The 21,053-nt window shown below is 49.5% G+C and overlaps 1 protein-coding gene across 2 annotated transcripts in view; it reads right to left on the bottom strand.

Annotated features, from left to right (window-relative positions):
- BCORL1 (BCL6 corepressor like 1) overlaps positions 1-20,543 on the bottom strand; it is a 69,437-nt gene extending 48,894 nt beyond the window's left edge. Inside the window, exons 1-3 of one of the 2 annotated variants that reach the window (XM_058292302.2) lie at positions 20,481-20,543; positions 19,080-19,159; positions 583-714 (exon numbers count right to left, since the gene is read on the bottom strand). In XM_058292302.2, the coding sequence (XP_058148285.1) occupies positions 583-668 (86 nt within the window). In that variant the 5' untranslated portion in view covers positions 669-714; positions 19,080-19,159; positions 20,481-20,543. Of the gene's footprint in view, positions 1-582; positions 715-18,065; positions 18,197-19,079; positions 19,160-20,480 lie in introns of those variants that run through there. The other variant, XM_058292300.2, reaches the window with a different exon arrangement.
- Between the last annotated feature and the right edge of the window lie 510 nt (positions 20,544-21,053).

Below are 21,053 nucleotides of genomic sequence, written 5' to 3'. Positions count from 1 at the left end.
AGTGCAGAGGCATGGAAAGAGGTCCCCAAGGGGCTGGGCCCACGGAGCTGCTCAAGGCTGAGGAACTGAGCCGTGCTATACGCCTGAGAGTCCACAGCTGAACTTGGGAAGAAAGCAGAGCAGCCAAGACTGAGAGAGGAGGCCTGGAAAGAGATAAGCCCTGTGCCTGGTCATCCACAGCTGGGTTCTGAGAGACAGTGAGCCCAGAGGGGAAGGCAGAGATTGGCTGCCATCTTGCTTCACCATGTGGCAACACACCAGGATCACCAGTAGCTGACTTGGGTGAGAAAGCATCTCTGCTGATGCCTTGATTTGGGCATTTCATGGTCTCAGAACTGTAAGCTTTTACCCTAAAAAAATTCTCATTATAAAAGCCAACCCATTTCTGGTACTTTGCATCAGCAGCCCTTTGGCAAACTAAGACACCCACTCTCAGAGTTTCTAGGTAAAGCTGAACCATCATGTGGACTTTCTTCCAGGCTTAGACCAAAGATCAAAACAATCAGCGGTCTCCTCTCCAGGGTCCCTCCCCAGATGCTGTTCACTGGAGGCCAGCCCCAGCCGCCTTTCCAGACTCCTCACCTCTCCTCGTTGATGCCACACATGCGAATCCGGTCAGAACTAGTCCAGTTGTGCACGCCGCTGTAGAGCGGTGCCGTAGAGATCATGACAGCCAGTCACCGCCCAGATAGGACCTGCTGTGGCCACTCACCCCTGGGGAGAAAGAATTAAAAAAAAATTCAAAACTTGTAACAGGGACAGCCGCTTTAGCAGCCTTTTACATGGCAACGTTTAAATAAAGGTAATTATAGCATCAAAGCAGTCTCTCTAACGAGCCAGCCTGCTATGGAAAAATAAGGTCCAAATGGGAATGAAGGAGCACCAGCTTTCCAGGAATCCATAGTTTTCAGGATAGAGCGATTTTTAAAAAATCACCTAGAGTGATTTCTAAATTATCCTAAAGACAGATAGGCTCGAGTGTTGGAAGAAATGCCATCTAGTGCAGATAAACGAGATGACAGTATGTTTTTCTACACACATTCAGCCTAACCAACTACAATTGGAGGGTCATTCCCGTAGATGAACAGTGTGTGGAAAGACTACTGGGGATCTTTTGCTTGTCGATGCTCTAATCCGTGGGTACTGAAGTATTTGAGTGACGCAGGCAATTTAAGCTCTCCAGAGGAAACACACGCTTTCTTTATAAGCCTTTCAAAATTACTCTATTCTAATTTCAAGTTGGACTTAATGCATATATCTAACCTGGTTGGAAGCTCCCCTCCAAATCAAATTCAAACCTCCTTGTACTCTGACCACAGAAAAAAGCAGTGCTTCATCAAGAACCACACATTTCAGTCCTTGTCCTTTCTTATCGATTTATCATCCCCCTGACCTACCACTCCATTCACCAGCCAGTACCCAGCTCTTGCTGCAACGGACCACCACACAATCAATTCACCTTCTAAAGAAAATAAGGCATCGAAGAAAAAAAGAGGTTTATCCAATGAGCTTGTCTCAAGACCCTTAAACTCTTGAGTTCGGTTATTAGCTAAAATCCTTATTCGGCAAAGTACAACTGGACAGGACCCTAATTTGATCAAAATTTTATGCCATTGTCCACTTTCCAGAGAAAGAAGCAAAATCACAGTAAAACCACCACACCAAGGTTTTGTTTTCTTTATCCTTTTATACAGATTTCAGAGCTTGCCCACCAACACAGCATCACTTATTTATTCCTACTACAAGCTTCCTATGAGCTCCTACTATGGGCCACCATGGTTTATAGGAACTGGAGAGTCGACAATTAACAAAACAGACAAGACAGTGGAGCTTACATTCGAATGGGAGGAGCCAGACAATAAACATGTTAAATAGTCTGAGGTTATAGTATGTTAGAAGGTATAACACATGCCAAGGGGCATGGGCATGGTCTCAGGTGGGACAGAGATAGCAACTACAATTTGAAATAGGATGATTAGGCCTTGCCAAGGAGATGACAGTCAAACAACCTGAAGGAGGTGGAAGAATGAGCCACGTGGGTATCTGGGGGAAGAGCATTTCAGGTGAAGGGAACAACTTATGCAGAAGTCCTACGGCAGGTGGCTGCCACAGCTTCTGTAGTACTCAAAGGGGAGCCAGGAGGTCAGTGTGGCTGGTGCAGAGCAAGTGAGTGAGGGAGAGAGGTGGCAAGAAAGGACAGCAGAAGAGGACAGACCCATTCTCTTCTTGGTCCTCATTCCTACTCACTGCCTCTTCCCTTGCCCTTTTCCTTCCTACTTTCCCCTCTCTTGGCTTTCCCGACCCTGTGCCTGCTGGCTTTTCTGGGGCCCTTCTCTGTAGTTCAATTCTTTGCTAACCAATCTCCCTCTTCCTCTCCCAGAAACTTTGGCATCCATGGAGTAAGCTCTGGCCTTCATCTTGCTCTCAGTCTCCCCTCACTTTTGCCCCCCTCTACCATCTCTTCCCAGGCCGGTTTTCCAACATTCTTCCCTTCTTTCTCTTCCTACCACCACCTATATCTCTCTCCCTCTCCCTTCTCCCTTCTCCCGCAATCTTTATTTCCCTAGTCTCTCTTCATTCCTCCTCTTACTCCTTGGGTCTCCTTTCCTCCTCACTCCTGCCCTCTCCCCCACCCCATCCCTGCTTCCCCCTTCTCTTCTCAGAGCTCTCTCACCACACAGTCCCCTCTTCCAACTTTCTTCCCTTCTACCTTTCTCCTCACCCCACCCCCATCCTCTCCCCTCCCCACCATCTCACCTTCACCCATTTCTCTCACTATCCCTTCAGTCTCTCCCCACTCTCCTCCTCCTTCTCTTTCCCTCTACCATGGCCTCCTCTTCCCCTCTACTCTTTGTCTTTCTGCCTCTGTTTTCTTTCAGTATCCCTCTCTGTCTTTCACCCTGATGGCTCTTCTTAGGCCCAGACCAGAATTTCCAGCTGCCAGCCACTTGTTGCTAACAGGATGTCCACTGCCTCCCTCAAACACAACGCATCTCAATCTGAACTCATTATCTGTTCCTGTAAACATGCTCCCCACTTCCCCAACCCCAGCGTGTTTCCTGTCATACTTAATAGCACCCCTAGCCTGGGAATTTCAGCATTGTCTTCAACTCCCTTTCTCCCTCCCTGAGCATATCCAATCAGAAGTCAAACCTTGATAACGCCCTCTCCATCCTCTCCTTCTACCCCTCTTGCCACTACCCTGATGCAGGCCCTCATCATCTCTCACCCAGAATATTACAATAACCTCTTAACTGATCCCTCTGCTGCCAATCTCTTCATTCTACAATCAATTCATCTCCTAAAGCACCAGTTCGATCACAGTCACCCCGTCCCCTCCTCAAAAGCATTCAAGAGCTTTCCTCTGCCTGAGGAATCAAGTTTGCATTTCTTAGTGCAGCCTTCAGGGCTCACCATGAACCTGGCCTCAGACCTCCCGACTAGCCTCCTGTTCTGCCACATCTTGCCATTTTCCTGCCACCCTGGCCATCCCAGGCTCCTGACCCCTAAACAGACCATCTAGTTTCAGGACTCTGCTGTTTTCCTCATCCTGAAATGGCCTCTCCCCATGCCCGCACTCCTCACCTCTCTCTGTCATTCCCTCAAGGCCTAGCTTAAAAGTCATCATGTCATCTCCACAGCCCCTATCAGAGTGAATTCCTCCCTCTCTGGTTCTTCTCAAACACTTACTTCATACCACTACCACAGCACCGATTCTTGGTCTTCCCTGCCATGCAGTGATCTTTGGATGGCAAGGCATGCCTATGTCTCCCCCCACACAATTAGCTACTTAAGGTCTTTTAGTCTCTGGTTCCTCCACAGTACCTTACATATAGTAAGTACTCAGTAAATGTAATGTTATATGCAACTGAACTCTGGATGAGAATTGAGGTGATGACCCTGAGAAATTACAAGGAGCAAAATCAATTAGACAGGAAGAGAGAAAGAAAAGAAATGAAAGAAAAAAAGAAAAAAGAAAAGAAGGAAGGGAGAGAAAAGGTTCAGCATGCTTACTTGCTGTAGGGAAAAAAACTTTGTACTTCAATGAAAAAAACTATGCCTTGTCCATCGCACACCCTTCCAGGCTACCTGATTCTAGCCTTCTTCATTGTCTTTGGGTGTTTTACAACTCTATAAATTGCAGGTAACTGGTGGATATGCAAACGCTGTCTTGTCCCATAGAGTTTGGATTGACTTCCCTCCCCCCTGTGGAAAAACCAGTTTTGCCTCCATTTGCAATTCAATTCCTTTGCTCCGTATAAATTTGTGCTTTTTGACTTTTTCTTTGAACTGGTTATAACATCTGTCTGGTTCCCCAATTGATTAACGAGTAAAATAAAATCTTTTCATTTTTCTATCTGTACAAAACTCATGATTTCACCTTTTCCTGAAAATTATCTTCTAACATTACTAAGACAGTTATGTGAGTCAACTCATAATTTTCGAATGATTTTCAACAAGGGGCAAGACAAACGGCTTGGCTGCTTTACAAATCAGTTCACCTGGTCCCCATTTCTTGCAACCCTGGTTAATCAAGTTTTTTATTTTTCTATCTTTATTTTTTTTAAATGTCACATTTAAAAAATGTAAGAGGTCCCCATATACCCCCCATCCCCCTCACCTCACTCCTCCCACATCAACAACCTTTTTCATCATCGTGGGACATTCATTGTATTTGGTGAATTCATTTTGGAGCACTGCTACACCACATGAATAGTGGTTTACATTGTAGTTTACACTCTTCCCCAGTCCACCCAGTGGGCCACGGCAGGACATACAATGTCCAGCATCTGTCCCTGCAGTACTACCCAGGACAACTCCAAGTTCTGAAAATGCCCCCACATCATATCTCTTCTTCCCTCTCCCTACCCTCAGCAGCTACGGTGGCCACTTTCTCCACATCAATGCTACAATTTCTTCCATTACTAATCACAATAGTTCCATAGTAGAATATCAGTAAGTCCACTCTAATCCATACTCTATTCCTCCATGCTGTGGACCCTGGGATGGTTATGTCCATTCCACCTCTATATCGAGAGGGGGCTTAGTTTCAACTGTTTCTGAGAGTATCTTGGAATATCCCAGCTTAAGAAACAACAATTCAGCCTAGCCTGTTGGCTGATACACCAGGTACTTTGCTCATTTTTTCTCTCTGTGACACATTAGAGGACTCAGGCAATAGAAGGGGCCGTTCTTGCCATAAGATATATTTCAACATCAAGTACAAGTTTTAGTTGCTGCTTAACTTTTCACTCTTGCATTTATATTTGTTCTGTTTAGGATTAGAAGTTTGTAGGGCCTGGGACAGAAATCAGAAGGGAAGCCTAGCATTTAAAAACCACACAACATATACTATGTCATTTGTCAGCACCTTGATCAAGAGCTTTCAGACCCCACCTCTCTCTACCCATAAATAAAATACAAGTAAAAACCAAGATAATGATCACACAATACTTCCTGATTACCTTGAGAGCAAAACTGAAACTGGAGACCCCCATTTTCATGAGACCCTGAAGATAGAAGTATCTGCTTAAGTCTTTGCCTCTCCAACTTGTGTTATGATTTTGTCAGGGTAGTACCTCTGCCCAGCTGAAGCCCACTATTGCTAGGTAATGGTAGCCTTTGTAGATGATAGAGAGGGGAGTGTTAGAAGGCATAGGGCAGGAGAGCATTGGGGTAAGAAGTTCCCTTAAGAAGATTAGACTGGTCCTCCCAAACCAGAGAGTAAGGAAAGGGAACTCATATGGGGGCATGAACAACAGGTTCCTGATGGGGCCACCATCAGATCAAAGGCACAGAAGTTCCTCAAAGGAACTTGCAAGAAGCCTGGTAATTCCAAGTGACCCAGGAAGCATAGGCACCTCAAAGGATTCTCCCAGATGTCATCACCATGTAATTGTTTAAGAAATGAACAGCTGTGTGGCCCAAAAATCAAATGTTGCTCACTCTGTGGAAGGCAGTGGGACCACTGTGAGTTGTATCCACTTTGGGGGAAAAAACTCAGAATATGCCTTCAACTCATGGTGGGGACACTGGATAGCACATGCTCCACCGACCCACTGGCTGAAAGAAAAAACATGGCAGAAAAGCCCCTTTTCAATTTAGGGGACTCAGGCATTATACAGAAATAGAAGAACTAACTAACATCCAAGGGAATGAATTCAACAAGTGGGCAGTCATATGCTGCGCAGAAAGTAGATATTCAGACATAATATCCACACTATGGAATGAGGAATACCAAAAGGAAAATGGACTAAGAGGTAAGTAGTAACTTTAACATGGAGGAGGACAGCAGCTAAGCTGAGTATGAGCAGGTAGTGGAAGAGAAAAAATAAAGCAGCAGAGATCTTTAAAAACTATATTTTATAAATCCAAAAGGAAATATACAAACACCAGAAGACTAAGGCAGGTGTGAAGGGCATAAAAGAAAAGCCCATGGCATATAAGAACCAAAAGGGAAAAAAATGAAATAGGGGAACCTGAAATATTTCACCATCACGGGCCAAACTGAAACACTGTGGGGAAACACTGAAGACAGACATTTTAGAAAAGTTTAGAGAACATATGTTGTCAAAAGGGGAAGAACAATATCAAAGTGTAGCCCAAGTCAGAATAAAGGGGAGGTGGTTATAGAGGATGGGTAGAACTAAAATCTTAAAGGAGATTTAACAGATGGGGTGGAATTTTGTCATGTTTTATTGTGTTTTGAAATGAAGATGCCCAAACAAGCAAGATTTCACAACACTTACAAGCAAAAGCATGGTCATCATGCTTATGAGGAAGAGGACATTTAAAGGAGGTAACAAAGCATCTAACTGATGGATGTTTTTGACCAAGGTAGACACTGTTTTAAATGTCTTTTAACCTTAAAATGATCAGACAAGGTCTTCACCCAGTTGACAAGTTCTCCAGAACCATGTAGGTCTCTTGGTGGCAGAAGACCCCTCACCTGTAAGAACTATAGGAGATGGAAACATATGGTACACAACGAGGCCCTCTACACACAGCATGAAACCTGCCCATTTATTCATTGTTGGATTCCACCACCATGACAGTAAACTAGAAACTCAAGATTAAGAAGGTCTTGGTTAAACTCAATCTGGTTAGTACTCCCCCACACTTCTTTTGGTTCATACTGCCTGGTGACCTGGAAGCAATTATGGCTTAGAAAATGAAAGAGCTGGAAAATATTCCTCTTGAAACCTGGCCCTGAATCTGGCCTCAAGAGGATAGGCGTGGACAGTGGCCAGTAAGGAGGAGGGTTAGCACCACACCATGGAGCCTAGAGTGCCTACAACTGAAAGCAGGAGGATTGCATCCAGTATCCATGTGGAATCTGAGCCTCCTCTTTACATAGAGATGCCACGGACATAACCAATCCAAGGTCCACAGAGAAAAGGTGGCATTGGAGTGGAGTGGGAAAAGTGGACATGGTGGCTGATATGGGTATAGGGAATGGCAGGAAGAGATGAGATGTGGAGGCGCCTTTGGGACTTAGAGTTGCCCTGGATAGTGCTGCAGGGACAATCACCGGACATTGTAAATCCTCCCAGGGCCCACTGGATGGAATGTGGGAGAGTATGTGCCATGATGTGGACCATTGACCATGAGGTGCAGAGATGCCCAGAGAGGTACTTACCAAATGCAATGGATGTATCATGATGATGGGAGTGAGTGTTGCTGGGGGGGGAGTGGTGGGGTGGGGGTGGTGGGGTTGAATGGGACCTCATATTGTTTTTTTGATGTAATATTTTTACAAAATCAATTAAAAAAAAAAAGGAGGAGGGTTGGGTCAGTGATGACTAATGAGTAAAGAAAACCAACTTTAGGACTTATTGCTCCAATAGAAAACACGGTACTCTGGGTAAAAAGTTCCCATAAGACAGAAGCATTCACTTTCAAATTTCACAGAAGCAAAAGAGAGGCCACCCCATTATTCCATTTTGGGAAAAGCAGCATCCAAAACACCCCCGAGGAGATCCAAAAGACCACTGAAGTTGAGGTCCTAGGGTCAAAGTGAAAAGTGCATCATTTCTGCACAGTCACTGGATTGCCTTTAGAAAGGTCAAAACTTCTTAAAATCATTGTGTTCAAAAGGAAAATGTACGCATACCCAACGAGGAAGAATTTACCTGCCTTTAGTATGGAACTCTTGCTACAGATCTCCTTGTCTCTCTAGCTCAGTCCATGTGCAGTCAACAGGAGACTAACATTACTGTTTTCCCTACTTAATTACATACCCTAAACCCTGCCCTCCAATAAGGAAGTCCTCTTAATTTAAATTGCTCTAACGTAATGATTTTCCATATAAATATGTTCTAATATGCTCCTCAGGCTCCCCCCGCCCCCAATTTCTATACCCCCTCACTTTTTCCTATCATTAACTAAATATCACCATTCTGACACTCAGTCCTATACACATGATCCAATCACTTAACTTTGCTTACCTTCATGTTAAATGGTTCCTCTATCACCCCCAGCCCCTATCGCACCCCACTCCACACACAAACACAATCAACTAATAATCTGCCAGGCAATTTAGAGGAAGGAGGGCTCTTTGAGCTGTTCATCCCAACCTTCTGCCAAACTAACACTATTCTAGCACTTTCTAGTTCTCCTCATTTTTCTATCCAAACATTTCCTCTATGTCTATCCCAAGGGATCAGTCTTACATAGGAAATTGTATCCTGTTCTCAGATACATTAATTCCTGTATTTACTAACAAGGCTAAGCAGTTGCCTGTACATGGTTCCAGCATGGGTAACTTCATAGACTCTTGGGTACCTCTATGTTTAAGAAGTCTTACCTATAAGCATTTATGAGATTGGATACAAAGGAATGTTAGCTGTTAGAATCTACTCTTTTTCAGATGAATGCAGTTATCTCCAAAATAGTCAAGTCAAGGTCGTGGGAAGGCTGAACATTCATTTGAATGGAGTGCCCAGAGTTTGCAATCTCCCTAGAGAGCTCTTCAGTGAGTGTCAACATCCAAACCTAGGCCACACCCTGTTCAATCTCCTTGCTAGCACTTAATCCCAGTTCTTTGAGGGTCAATCCATTCTGAACCATCTAATCAAACAGCAACATTACCCTTGAAAAAGCAATATACTTTCACCCCTATAGCCCAAGGTGGGAAAACTTGGAGAGCACTTCCAGGCCTCACTTCTCAGCCACCTTAGACTATTTTACAATGTCGTCTGTAAAATGGGAATTAACTAGTTCCTATCTAAAATTGAGAATAACATGAAAGTGTGTGACAGGACCAAGGGTAACTAACCTATCACATTTTCATATCCCCAGGTAGTTTTAGCTTTTCTACCCACTGCCATGATACTTTTTTCCTACTATTCAAATAGTACTCACTTCCATTTCTTTTTTTTTTTTAAGATTTATTTATTTATTTATTTCTCTCTCCTCCACCCCCCACCCTGGTTGTCTGTTCTGTGTCTATTTGCTGCGTCTTGTTTCTTTGTCCGCTTCTGTTGTTGTCAGCGGCACGGGAATCTGTGTCTCTTTTTGTTGTGTCATCTTGTTATGTCAGCTCTCTGTGTGGGTGGCGCCATTCTTAGGCAGGCTGCACTTTCTTTTGCACTGGGCGGCTCTCCTTATGGGGCGCACTCCTTGCGCGTGGGGCTCTCCTACGCGGGGGACACCCCTGCGTGGCACAGCACTCCTTGCACACATCAGCATTGTGCATGAACCAGCTCCACACAGGTCAAGGAGGCCCGGGGTTTGAACCGCGGACCTCCCATGTGGTAGACGGATGCCCTAACCACTGGGCCAAGTCCGTTTCCCCTCACTTCCATTTCTTGCCGTGAGGAAATTATTTTACTCCATTTAGGGAAAACACCCCGTCAGAGCTTTATACCAGACCTGGGCTCTACTACAATATTTTGTAGAACTTCTAGATTTCACACATAGATACCTAAGAGAGTGTATAAATGAATCGGCCTTTTTCAAAATGCAGACCCATCTCAAAAGGTTGCCCTACGTAACTAAGGTCATGTTTTGAGCACTTCTAATTTTTGCTAGATCAAAAATAAGAGTTGGCTTTCCTCAGTCTTGGTCTTCAGAAGGACCATTTTGAATATTTAGGTCTTTCACTCTAGAGTTGAATCATTGTAATCTGAGACTTGAATCCCTTTTGTGATGTTTCCTTGTCCTCCCTGCTAAGGGCACTGGCCCTCTGGTGTCTCCATTTCCCTATACCACATTCATGATACGGGATTTCGATGATATGGACTCTAATGAGGATTCCTCCTCACCCAACTTTTGTTGTGTGTGTGTTTTTTCTTTAACTAACTCTCCTGAACCTCTTACACAAGTACTTGGAGAGGCCATTATCGGGTTATTATTTTTTCTACTCTCCCACATCAGACCCAGCTAGATAAGGGCTTAACTAAATATATTATGTATATGTTAGTGTATGTACATATATATATATACACACACACGACAAATATATACCACATAATTTATATACACACACTAATATATATACTATTATTTATACATATACACACACATATATAAACTATCTTATTAAATAGTATTAGCTCACAGAATCTCAAACCCTCCTTATTGACTCAACTTGCTACCAGTCTATAGGTTCCTCAAGGTTAGAAAGGATATTTTCTACTTCTCTTCTTTTATAGCCCCTACCCAATAGTGTTTAGCATGATACAAGGCACACAGTATGTATTCAATAAATACTTGCTAAGTTACTGGCAACAACTGAAATCCTCTCTATGTCATACGGAGACCAAGAATCCCATACAAAAAGCACTGAATCCATGGATTCCTTTTATTTCCTTTGCTTGTTCATAAACTTTCTCTTCTTTCTTTACTTGCATGACAAAGACAATCACAGAAATAAAATTGGGCTGGGGCAAAACAATAAAATCAACTTCCAATGATCTGAGCATGGTTTATCCACAGCTAATTTTTACACCCAGCCAACTTATGGACTGCCTTCTGCCACTGTCAGTAGATGTGTGCTCAGGGAACAACTCATTTGAATATTTACCTAAGCAGAATATAAATAGGAAGGTAAATCTGCTGGGGAGGGGGGAAGGTAGAGAATAATAATGCATTTCCAAAGTCAAACGGAAATGATCAATTTGTTAACTGACCTACTGTTTTAGATTGGCTTGCCACCCTTCTCCCCCTATATTGGCATTGCTTACAGAGAGCTGACTGTTGGCATCCAAGTCCATCCCTGCTGCAGAGAGGGAATCTATTTCACTTGCCATCATTTTTCCTTGCTCAGAAGTTTGGTTTGGGGATACCTCAGTTATTTGAGATATTATTCTCTTCCATTTGATCACTGATCAACATCCTTGTCACAGAGCCATACCAGACCCGGGCTTTATCTACCAGCTTTTGTAGAACTTCCAGATGTCACAGACAGCTGGAAAGCCCAACCAGTCATAATTAAGCACATCAGCCCTTTTCAGAAAGCAATGGTTTTCTAAAATGTCACCCTATTAACAAGGTTTGGGTCATTTTTTAAGCACGGCCCAAAATTTCCACTCAAGTTTCAACTGAATAGCCAGTCTTCAGTTCCTGCCCTGAAATACTGAACAGAGTTACAGCACAGCTGTTGAAGAAGCTGCCACTTCCACCTCAAAGGTGGATGCAATAATGCAGTGATGAGCCAAGCTATTTCTTCCTACCACTTTGCAAATATTAAATGTGTACTAATACAACAGGAATATAGAAAAAGAGCACAACAGAGAATCAAGACAGAAGGGAAGCTCGGGAGCTAGGGATAGTTTTCATTCTGCCACCACATTTACCATAAAGTGATATGCAATTGATTAAGAACATTTAGAAGATCATACAGTAATAGATACCACTTACTGGGTACTGACTATGTGCCTGGCACCATATGTACATCACACCATGCCATCCTCACACCCCCGTGAGATTGGTGTTAGCATCTTCATTTTAGAGGTGAGGAAACCAAGGCTCCAGAAAGTTAAGTGACTTGCTACATGATACCCAGCTAGCAAGTGAGAGTACAAGGACTCTATGCTAAGGCTTTATGACCCCAAAGCTCTCCAGGTGATTCTGCTGCACGCGAAAGTTTGAGCGTCATTGCACTATCCTAACCTGTGCATGGTGCAACCAAGTTAAATTGAGTAAAGCCTCATCATCACAAAACACCTAATCATCTCATGGATCCAGGTATGGAGTACATCAACTCACCTTTGGGATCATGGTCATGGATAGCACACTTCTCCATAGTACTTGGAAAAACTAAAAGCCACTTCTTCTCCTGGTCCTGACACCAGCGTTATAACAAAACTAGGCTGTACCCTTACATGGCACTAAGATTTCTAGGCATACCTTAGCAATGAGGTAAGCAAAGTTTGTTTCTTAGCAGACAGTTGGTAAAGAAGCCCGAAACACAAAGCTCTGCCTGCCCCTTAGTACTCTCGATTCTTCACGGATGCTTAGATTAAGGTCTTCTTAAGATCTAAATGAAGACGTATCCTGCCTCACATACTCTAAAGTGCCAATCTGAAAATTATCACATTTTGCAAATAACACATCATGTCTCTTCAAATGTATCACAATTAACTGACCAGGGAAAACATGACTTTGACATGTAGCCTGTAGCCACTTGTAAAAAAGAATTATCCATATTTAAATGTTTTATGGGGGAAAAGTGGCTTCTGATTCAAAGAGAGAGAGAGCGCAAGAGAAAGAGTACAAATTTGAATGATGGGGATGGAAACACAGGGTTAAATTTTGCCCTTGACCAGAATTCAACTTCAGTTTGCCAAAGAAAAGTTTTCATCATGAAAGATTGTTTTTAAGTTGTGAGCAGTGGGAAAGGGTACACTTCAGAAAGAGAACAGTTTTGTAGATTATTTTAAGGGTGCCCATTCAAAAACTGGCATTAATAAAGCATAACTTGGAGAGTAGATGTGGTTCAAGCATTTAAGTACCTGCTTCCCACATGGGAGGTCCTGAGTTTGGTTCCCGGTGCCTCAAGAAAAGAAAGGAAAAGAAAGGAAAGGAAAAGAAAAGAAAGGAAAAGAAAGGGGAAAAAAAAGAAAAGAAAAGACAACAAGCAAACAAATGAAAACACCAACTCAGGGGAGCCGATATGGCTCAGTGGTTGAGCACTGACTTCCCACATACAAGGTCCGGGATTCAATCCCCAGCCCCGGCATCTCAAATAAATAAATAAATAAATAGCCTAACTCTTATGCAAGATTATACAAAATGCCAGACTAGCATCCTAGTGGCTAGAAGGTAGATGACTTCTTATATCCTCCTTCTGTGGCTATCTGATGTTAAACATTCTGGCCAGCATCGACTCACACCTAATTTGAACTCCGGCATTAAGACATTTCTTCTCTTTTTGAAAACTACTGTCAAAGTGTCTTCCGTACCCATAGTTTCCCTGCTTTTCCATCTATCTTATCCCAACAACCCTGTACTTTCTCCTGATGCTCTCTGTTCTACTCTAATGTTCACTTTCCCACCCAGCCTCAACCACAACCTCCTTGTCTCTGAATCGTGAATGCTGGTTAATCCTGAAAAATAGCTCACTACTCCTGTGGCTGTTCAATTCCATTCCAAACTTAGCTTAGCCTAGAACCAATGAATCACAATTTCAGATGCCCTAAGGTCCAACCCCCCCCCCCATGTGAGCTTCTCCTCCATGCCCCCACACCTCACCCTCCAATTCTGGCTCAAGGCCCTTATGCCACATTGCTCTTTATCCTGTTTCACCCTGGAATTCCCATCTCTCACCTCCTTATATCTATGATCCCTCCCACTCACAGACAGGAAAAACTGGTGTATCCCCACTTTCTCCTTTCAAGGCCATTCTATTTATGACAGTGAATCCCTTCCCGCATTTAGTATCCTTACTTTGGTCTAGATTTTCTAATTAATGCATAGGCCTGTAAGCCCTGGTTCCCTGCTAACCCCTGCCTCCTGGCTCCTACCAGGCAGTAGCTATCAACGGTAAGTTTTTACCTTTTCCAACACCAGCTCCGAATGACATGTTAATAAATGCCTTCATCCTTTGACTCTTTAGTCCTTTTTTTCTCACATTCTGTGGTTTTTAACCTGTAAACCATCTCTACATTCTCTAGTTCCTTTGGATAAATATACTTATCTTTACAATTCTTCCTAAAAGCCTGTTACTCCCCAATCCTATTTTTCATTCAAGATCTTCCTTATCTCTTGCCCTATACTTAGTCATTCTAGCACACAAGTATAAAAAACCCTAAAGATTTTTCAAACTTTACTTTGGAAAACATTATCCTGGATATGGCAAGATTCTACTTTGTCTCTACTTGGCCCTAACATGGGACCAGGAATCATCACCTTTCTTTCCCCTTCACTGGCCAACCAACCCTCTTCCTGACTTCTCCTTTTGCCTTCCTTCTTTCTAGCTTCAAGTCCTTTTCTCCCATAATTCTGTTCCCCTCAAAGGAGCCCCTCCCTAAAACCCATAATCCAGCCTGATCATGTCACGAGATCCTCTTGCCACCTGTACTAAACTTTTTTTTTTAATTTTTATTTTCCCCTCCTACTGAGTGAATTGCATCATGAAAAAAATAGAGACACCCCTGGAGGAACTCCCTTTACTTCTCAAGAAAGACCATACCACTCTCTCTACCCTTTCCTAGCAAATAAAAATAGCCAGATCCATATGTGTGCCCTTGATGCAGCTATCATTTCTTCTGGGACTCCCTCTCCACTCTGGCCAATCCAGACTGCAACAGCAGAGCTTGCCACGGCCTTAGCTTTTCTCTACCCCATCCCAACGTTTTGCCTTCCCTTCCTTACTGGCCTATTCTAAAGAGCTAGTCCTCCTTAATCCTGATATTAGGGTCCCCTTCCCCCTTTATCCATCAATGACTTTCTGACTCCTCTTCTCAGCTCCAGAACGGAAAGAAACTGACAACTCCTGCTGTAAACCTGGTGACAGGGTCCGCCGTCTTTAAGGAGTCAATTTTTGTAAGGCTCTGTGTCCTAAAACCTGGACGCCTGGTCTTTGACATTTACCCCACGGGCAGCTGCCTCAGTCACCCTATCAAACGATGAGGGCCTGCCTATTCAATATCCACATGACTTAGTCAAGATTGACCATATTCCTTCATAAATTCTACCATCAACCTTCGATTCTCTGAACTTGACTCACGCAACCCCCTAGCTATTCCTTCCTCCAGTCCTTCCTACTAAGCTTGCTTGGCCATCAGAATTTTACAGGTTCCTCCTCAACTTTTTGCTTCTGTTTAGAGCTCTTGGGTATTTCCTGGGATTGGGTTACCCCACTTAACCCCCAGCAGAATCCCCTAAATTTCTTTCCTACATGCTATGGCCGTCTTTAGTACCATATGGGGACACCACCCTCCAATTTGAGGGCCCCTAAACTCTGTCCCAAATATCCTCCACTGTGCCCCCTACCATGTCCCCCATAACAAAGCTCCCTGTAACCCAACATTCAAGGACAGGAGAGATAAACAGAGAACTAGATAACCTTTAAAGTGCCTTCCAACCTTGGGATTTTATTATCAACTTAATCTGCTTCCAACTCCAATGCACCCCCCGCCTGTTTTTTCCGCCATAAAATGTTTCAGCAGCGCGAATTTGAGAAATTGCCTTCTAAGTTGGAAGAAGCATGGCGTTAACCCAGAGTAACACGAACCTACAACTGCACCCCCAGAAATTCCACCGAAGATTTCTGAAACGGTACTCCACCTCTGTGCCACAGGGGCGACCTCCAAATTGCCTCTAGAGTATTTAGCGGTAACACCAAGTTACCGGGCCTCCTACCTACATTCTCGAAAAAAGCCCCTAAACCCTGGGCTTGACGCGTTCTCGCCGGGGTACGCCCGCCCTTTACCATCTACTCTAGGAGGCATCAAGAATGAATAAGTATCACCACATCGACAGTTTCGAACGACCAAAACTGAAAATCTCAAAACAATAAAACAAAAAACATAGTGCTTCCACTGGGGGAGTCGGGGTGGGCGGGCAGAATCGATGGGCACCCCACTGGCCTGTGCTGTGGGTCTCCGGGGTTTGCAGTGAGCTTCTCTCCCGCCTTTCCCCTCGATCACATCTTTCCGTACAACAATCTCCTGCACCTCCATAACGCTAAATCCCCGAGCCGAGGTGCGGCCGGCTCCTCCCAGCCTGGCCCCGGACGTCCCTCTGGCCCAGCCTTCCTCTCGGCGGGACCCTGGAGAGGAGGGCCCCTGCCACCGTCCAGCTCGCTTCCCTCTCCCTTCCCGGGCCCCTGGGCACCCCTGCAGGGCTCTGTCCCGAAGCAGAACCTCGAGGAGCCAAGCCCACGAGGCCCGTCGCGGGACCTACTCCCCCCCTTCCTTCTCCCCGCACCTCGTCCTCCATGCACCCAGCCCCCGGGGCTCCTCGTCGTCGTCTTCCCGGCTTGTACCGCCCCCCGTCGGGGACTCCACCCCCCGCCTGCCCCCGCCCCCAGGACGGCCCCCTCCCCACCGCGCGCAGCCTGCGCCCTCTGCCCCGGCACGGGACTCCCTTTGGCCTCCGTTCCCCGCCCAGAAGCCGCGGCGGCGGCAACGGCTGCGGCGGCCCCAGCAGGAGCAGCGGCGGCGGCGGCGGCGGCAGCGGCGGCAGCAGCAGCGCCGCCCCGGCCCCGCCCCGCCGGAGCCCCACGCCCCGCCTGCCCGCCCCGCTGCCGGACTGCTCCCCCCGAAGCCCACCACGGAGCCCCCCCCGCCCCGGCCGCGATCCGCTCGAATCCAGCTCCGCCGGGCCTGCTGTCCGTTTCTCCTCACGCCCCTTAGGACCTGGGGTGGGGGAGCCCGGGGGTTCGCGGCCATCCCTCTCCCTCCTTTTCCAAGGGCTGGGGGATTGCCCCTGATCCCGAAACCCGGCCCCGTAACCGGAGCCTGCCTCCTTCCAGCCTTCGGCTTCTCTCTCAGACCCCTTGCCTCCAGGCCTGGCGCGAAGCGGGTAGAGGGTTTGCACGCCGATCTCCCCCTGGCTTGCCGGGGCTAGTGCGAATTACCCCCGATTTCCTCCTCCTTCAATTTAAGCCCCCTCCCCGCCGCGCCCGGCCCGGCGGCCCCCGCCCCTACAGCGAGGGCAGCGGAGCCAGGGCGCTCCGAAGTCATCCCCCGCCTTTTTTCAGGGACTCGGATAATTGCCCCTGCCCCCATCACAGCACTCCCACTCCCAACCCAGGCCCCGCCGCCACCTAGGGGTACCCCTTACCCTACGGTTCCTGCACCCCAACACCGGGAGAAAGCAGCCCTGAAAAGCACCCGTCGCACCTTCCCTCCGAGGCTGGAGGGTATTTTCTGTCGGTCTCTTCAAGACTTCATCACGGACACCACCACCACCACCACCACCACCACCACCACCCCCAAAAAAACCAAGCCCTTTCTCGCCCTGCTCAGCCGGCCAGCCTCCCTTCGGATCGTCGGATCCTTGAGGGGGGGGGGGCAGGGGGAGGGGGCCAGGGAGTTAACAAGACCGTAGCCTCCACCTCCCTTTCGGAAGAGTGGGGTAATTCCAATGGTTCCCCCCCTCTCAGGATCAACCGACCCCCGTTTCCATGGAGACCCCCGCCCAGCCGGGAAGAAGACTCTAGGCTATCCTGGCGAACAAGTCTCACCTGGCTAAGGGAGAAGGGGATAAGGAGGGGGTAGGGTAGGACAGGGATGGGGTACGAAGGTGGGAAGTGGAGGGGAGCTGTCCTGAAGGGAGGGGCGAGAACAGAGAGAGCTCCAGGGAGCGCTACGTCCGGGGACACGAAGAGCACGGCGCCCCCGGGGGGCAGGCAGTGCGGCCGCGGGGCTAAGAAGGGACAGGACTGAAGAAAGGCTTAAGATAGAAAGAAGAGGGTGAGAGGATACCAGAAAGCCGGGGAGTGAAAAGGGGTGGAGGGGTTGAGGGGAAAAAAAAAAAAAGACGCACCTGTTCCCGGGTCGGCTCCACGGGGAGGCTCAGGCCGCCACCCGGGCTCCCTCTAACCCCCTCAGAACCGCCACCCGCCTAATACCGCCGCGATCTGATGCCCCCCTCCGCCCCTTATCGCCACCGACCTCCTTCTCCTCTCTCTCGGCGGCGGCGGCGGTCGGACTCTAGGAACTGAGAGGAAGAAGGGAGGGCTCAGCAAAGCGGAGGAGAGACAGAGCCACACACTGGCAGCAGCCGCGGCAAGCGAAAGAGTGAGGGGGAGAGCGGTGTGTGTGTGTGTCTGTGTGTGCGAGCGAAGCCTGGTGGAGTGGGTGCCGGTCGCAGGGCTCGACGGGAAGTGAAGTCCAGCCGGGTACGCGTGAGGCGCCAGCCCGAACTCTACGGAACTACAACTCCCAGAATGCTGCTCGCGCAGGGGGGAGAATGGGGAGGAGGAGGCGAAGGGAGGGAGCTAGCAAGAGAGGGAGGGACGAAAGCAGGGAGCAAGCGGCGGCGAAGGGGGCAGAGCCAAGCAGCCCCGGTGACACTGGGAGGGGAGGGGAGGAGGAGGGGATCGCTGCGAGGACCGAGCGGATTCTGGAGAGACAGCGGTGGCTGCAGCAAGCCGGGCAAAAAGCTAGACTCTCGGGAGAGGCGGAGGCGCTCAATCCAAGGGGGCAGCAAGAGCCCCACGCCCCCCCCCCCCAACAGACGCCCCTCGAAGGGGGAGGTTGAGGAAGGGAGAGGATCAGTGCGCCGGTGTCCAGGGGTTCCTCTCTCTTTCTTCCAACCCTCGCCACCTTATGCCCCGATCTGACTTTCTCAGGCCACTGGTGCCCGATCCAGTGTGCAAATCCAGAGACCCAAGATCTCCCCTGCTGGGCAGCACCGAGCAGACGCATTCAGTCCCCTCCTCCCAGGGGCCTAAGGGAGGCTCCCCTCGCAGGCAGGGCGTGACTCCCCCCTTCTTCCCGCCCCCCCCCCCCCCGTCGTCGCCACCCCCCCATCTCCCTCCCCGGAACCCCTCCTCTGAAGCCAGGGCTTGCCTCTCTCACACCGCCAAGACAGACACAGAGTCCCTCAGGGGCGACCACCCAGACCCCTCCCTTATATTCGATCCCTTGCCCATTAGTATCCCCTTCTTAGCACTGCTGCCTCACCTAAGTAATAGTGGGGGCGACCCGAGTTGGACTGGTGGCTACTTTCCCTCCGAGACTAGCTGTCCTCCGCCACGCCGACCCTGTGTAGAGACAGAGAAGCACGTTAATAATCCCGTTCCCCCCACCCCCAGGTTCGGATACCCGTGGAAATGGCTCAGAGAGAAGAGGGGTTGGTAGTGGAAGCGAGGGGAGGGGAGGTGAATCCCAATCCTCAACCCCCATCCCAGGCGTGGAAATCCTGGGATTTGTCCCTTTCCTTAAAAGCGATCAAATCGCTTGGGGGTGGGGTGGGCGTGGGAGTAAAGATGATCTAAACCCCCAACGTCCACGCGACTCCAAGCGACATTACATGGTGGGAATAAGATAGGAACTAGTCTGCTACCGCGGGAGGGAAAGTATGCCCCCCGTCGCCGCCCACCCCCCACCCCCCAAATGCATATCCCTAGGAGAGTCAGATGGCTGAGGAAGGAGGGGAGGTGGTGGGAATGGTGGAGAGTGAAAGGGTTGTGGCGGGGAGGGTCCGTGGCCCCCCCACCTCCCGAGAGCAGAATCCAGATGCTAAGAGGTGGGTGGGGGGTGCGGCATAATCGCAGACGGCGTCTTCCCTGGTTTTGCCCGGAATCGCCGCCGAACACCGTCTAGCCCTCGGAGTTGCTTACCAGTCGGTCCCCTAACCCCATTTGTGCGCGTGAGGCGGCCGGAGCCCGGGAAGCCCAGGCACAAACTCCGCGGAAGCTGGCCTTCGCCGCCGCCGCCGCCGCCGCCGCCGCGCTGCCGCGGGCCTCCCTCCCTCCGCTCGCGGCCCCGCCGATCTACCTTCGCCCCCGGCCGAGGCCAGACCCCGCTCGCAACTCCACGCCCCTACTCCACCCCCGGTTCCCCCTCCCCTCGCCCTCTCCCCGCCGGTCCGGCTCAGCCCCTAGCGCCGCCCCGCCCTGCCGCTCGGTCCCCAGCCCAGCAAGTGCCCCGAACTCGCCCCCCGCCCCCACGCCCAGGCCAGTCCAGCCGGGCCTGCTTTCCCCCTCCCGCCGCGCCCCGCCCCCGAATCCACGTCCTACTTCGCCACCCAACTCGGCCGGGTCTCGGTTCGGCCCGCGCCCAGGCCACCGGCGTCCCCAGTTCGGTCCGGTGTGCGGGCCGCCCACCCCGCCCTTGCCTGGGTGTCGGCCTGGCCCGCTGCCTACGCCCGCTGGGCCGACCCAGGCGCGCGGTCCGGGTCCAGTTCCCGGTACCGGCCCAGGTCCCGGCGGCGTTGCCGCGTCTCGCCACGAGGGCTCGGTCCACGTAAGACCAGAACCCGCACGGGATGGGGGCCGCGGCAAGCAAGTTTCTTTATTTCCCCCCACGCCCCCGCTGCAGGGCCGCGGCGTGCCTCCCCTCCACCCACGGCGCCCCCTTCACCTGGGCAGAGCCCCCGGCCGCTGTCGCCAACTTTGCTCTTCTCCACGCCGCCGGGGAAGCGGGTGAAGCTGGAGGAGGAGGGAGGTGGCAGGGGGTGCTGGGATCAGGCCGCTGGGCTCCGGGAGGACACGTGGGGGAGGAGGGGAAGGAGGAGGAGGAAGGGGGGGCGGGCCTGCAGTTCTTGGGGCTCCCCCTGCCAGCCCCGGGGAAGCCGGAACCTCGCCGGGCAGCCGCAGACCCCGCACTGGCCACCGGGGAAGAACGGAGCCACCTTCCCCGGCCAGCCCCCGGCTCCGGCGGAGGGGGGGCAGCGAGCAACGCCGCTCCGGGTCGGAGAGTGAGCGTTTTCGCCTGTGCTTTATGTGTGACTCTCTCTCCCCGTTTTAGCCTCCGTGTCTTGGGGGGGGGCGGGGTAGGGTCTTGCCTGCCTGGAAAGGTGGGGCGCCCCCGCCGGTCGCCCCGCCCCTCCCCCGGCCCCCCACTTCCCTACCCAGGGCGACCTCGGTGCATGGCTCTGGCGCTCTGGCAAAGAGGCCGCCCGCGGGCGCAGCCCCAGCCCCGGCGCCGAAGTGG

Source organism: Dasypus novemcinctus, chromosome X (genome assembly GCF_030445035.2).
Source record: "Dasypus novemcinctus isolate mDasNov1 chromosome X, mDasNov1.1.hap2, whole genome shotgun sequence".
Lineage (NCBI taxonomy): Eukaryota > Metazoa > Chordata > Mammalia > Cingulata > Dasypodidae > Dasypus > Dasypus novemcinctus.
This window is presented reverse-complemented; position numbering and strand designations above follow the sequence as displayed.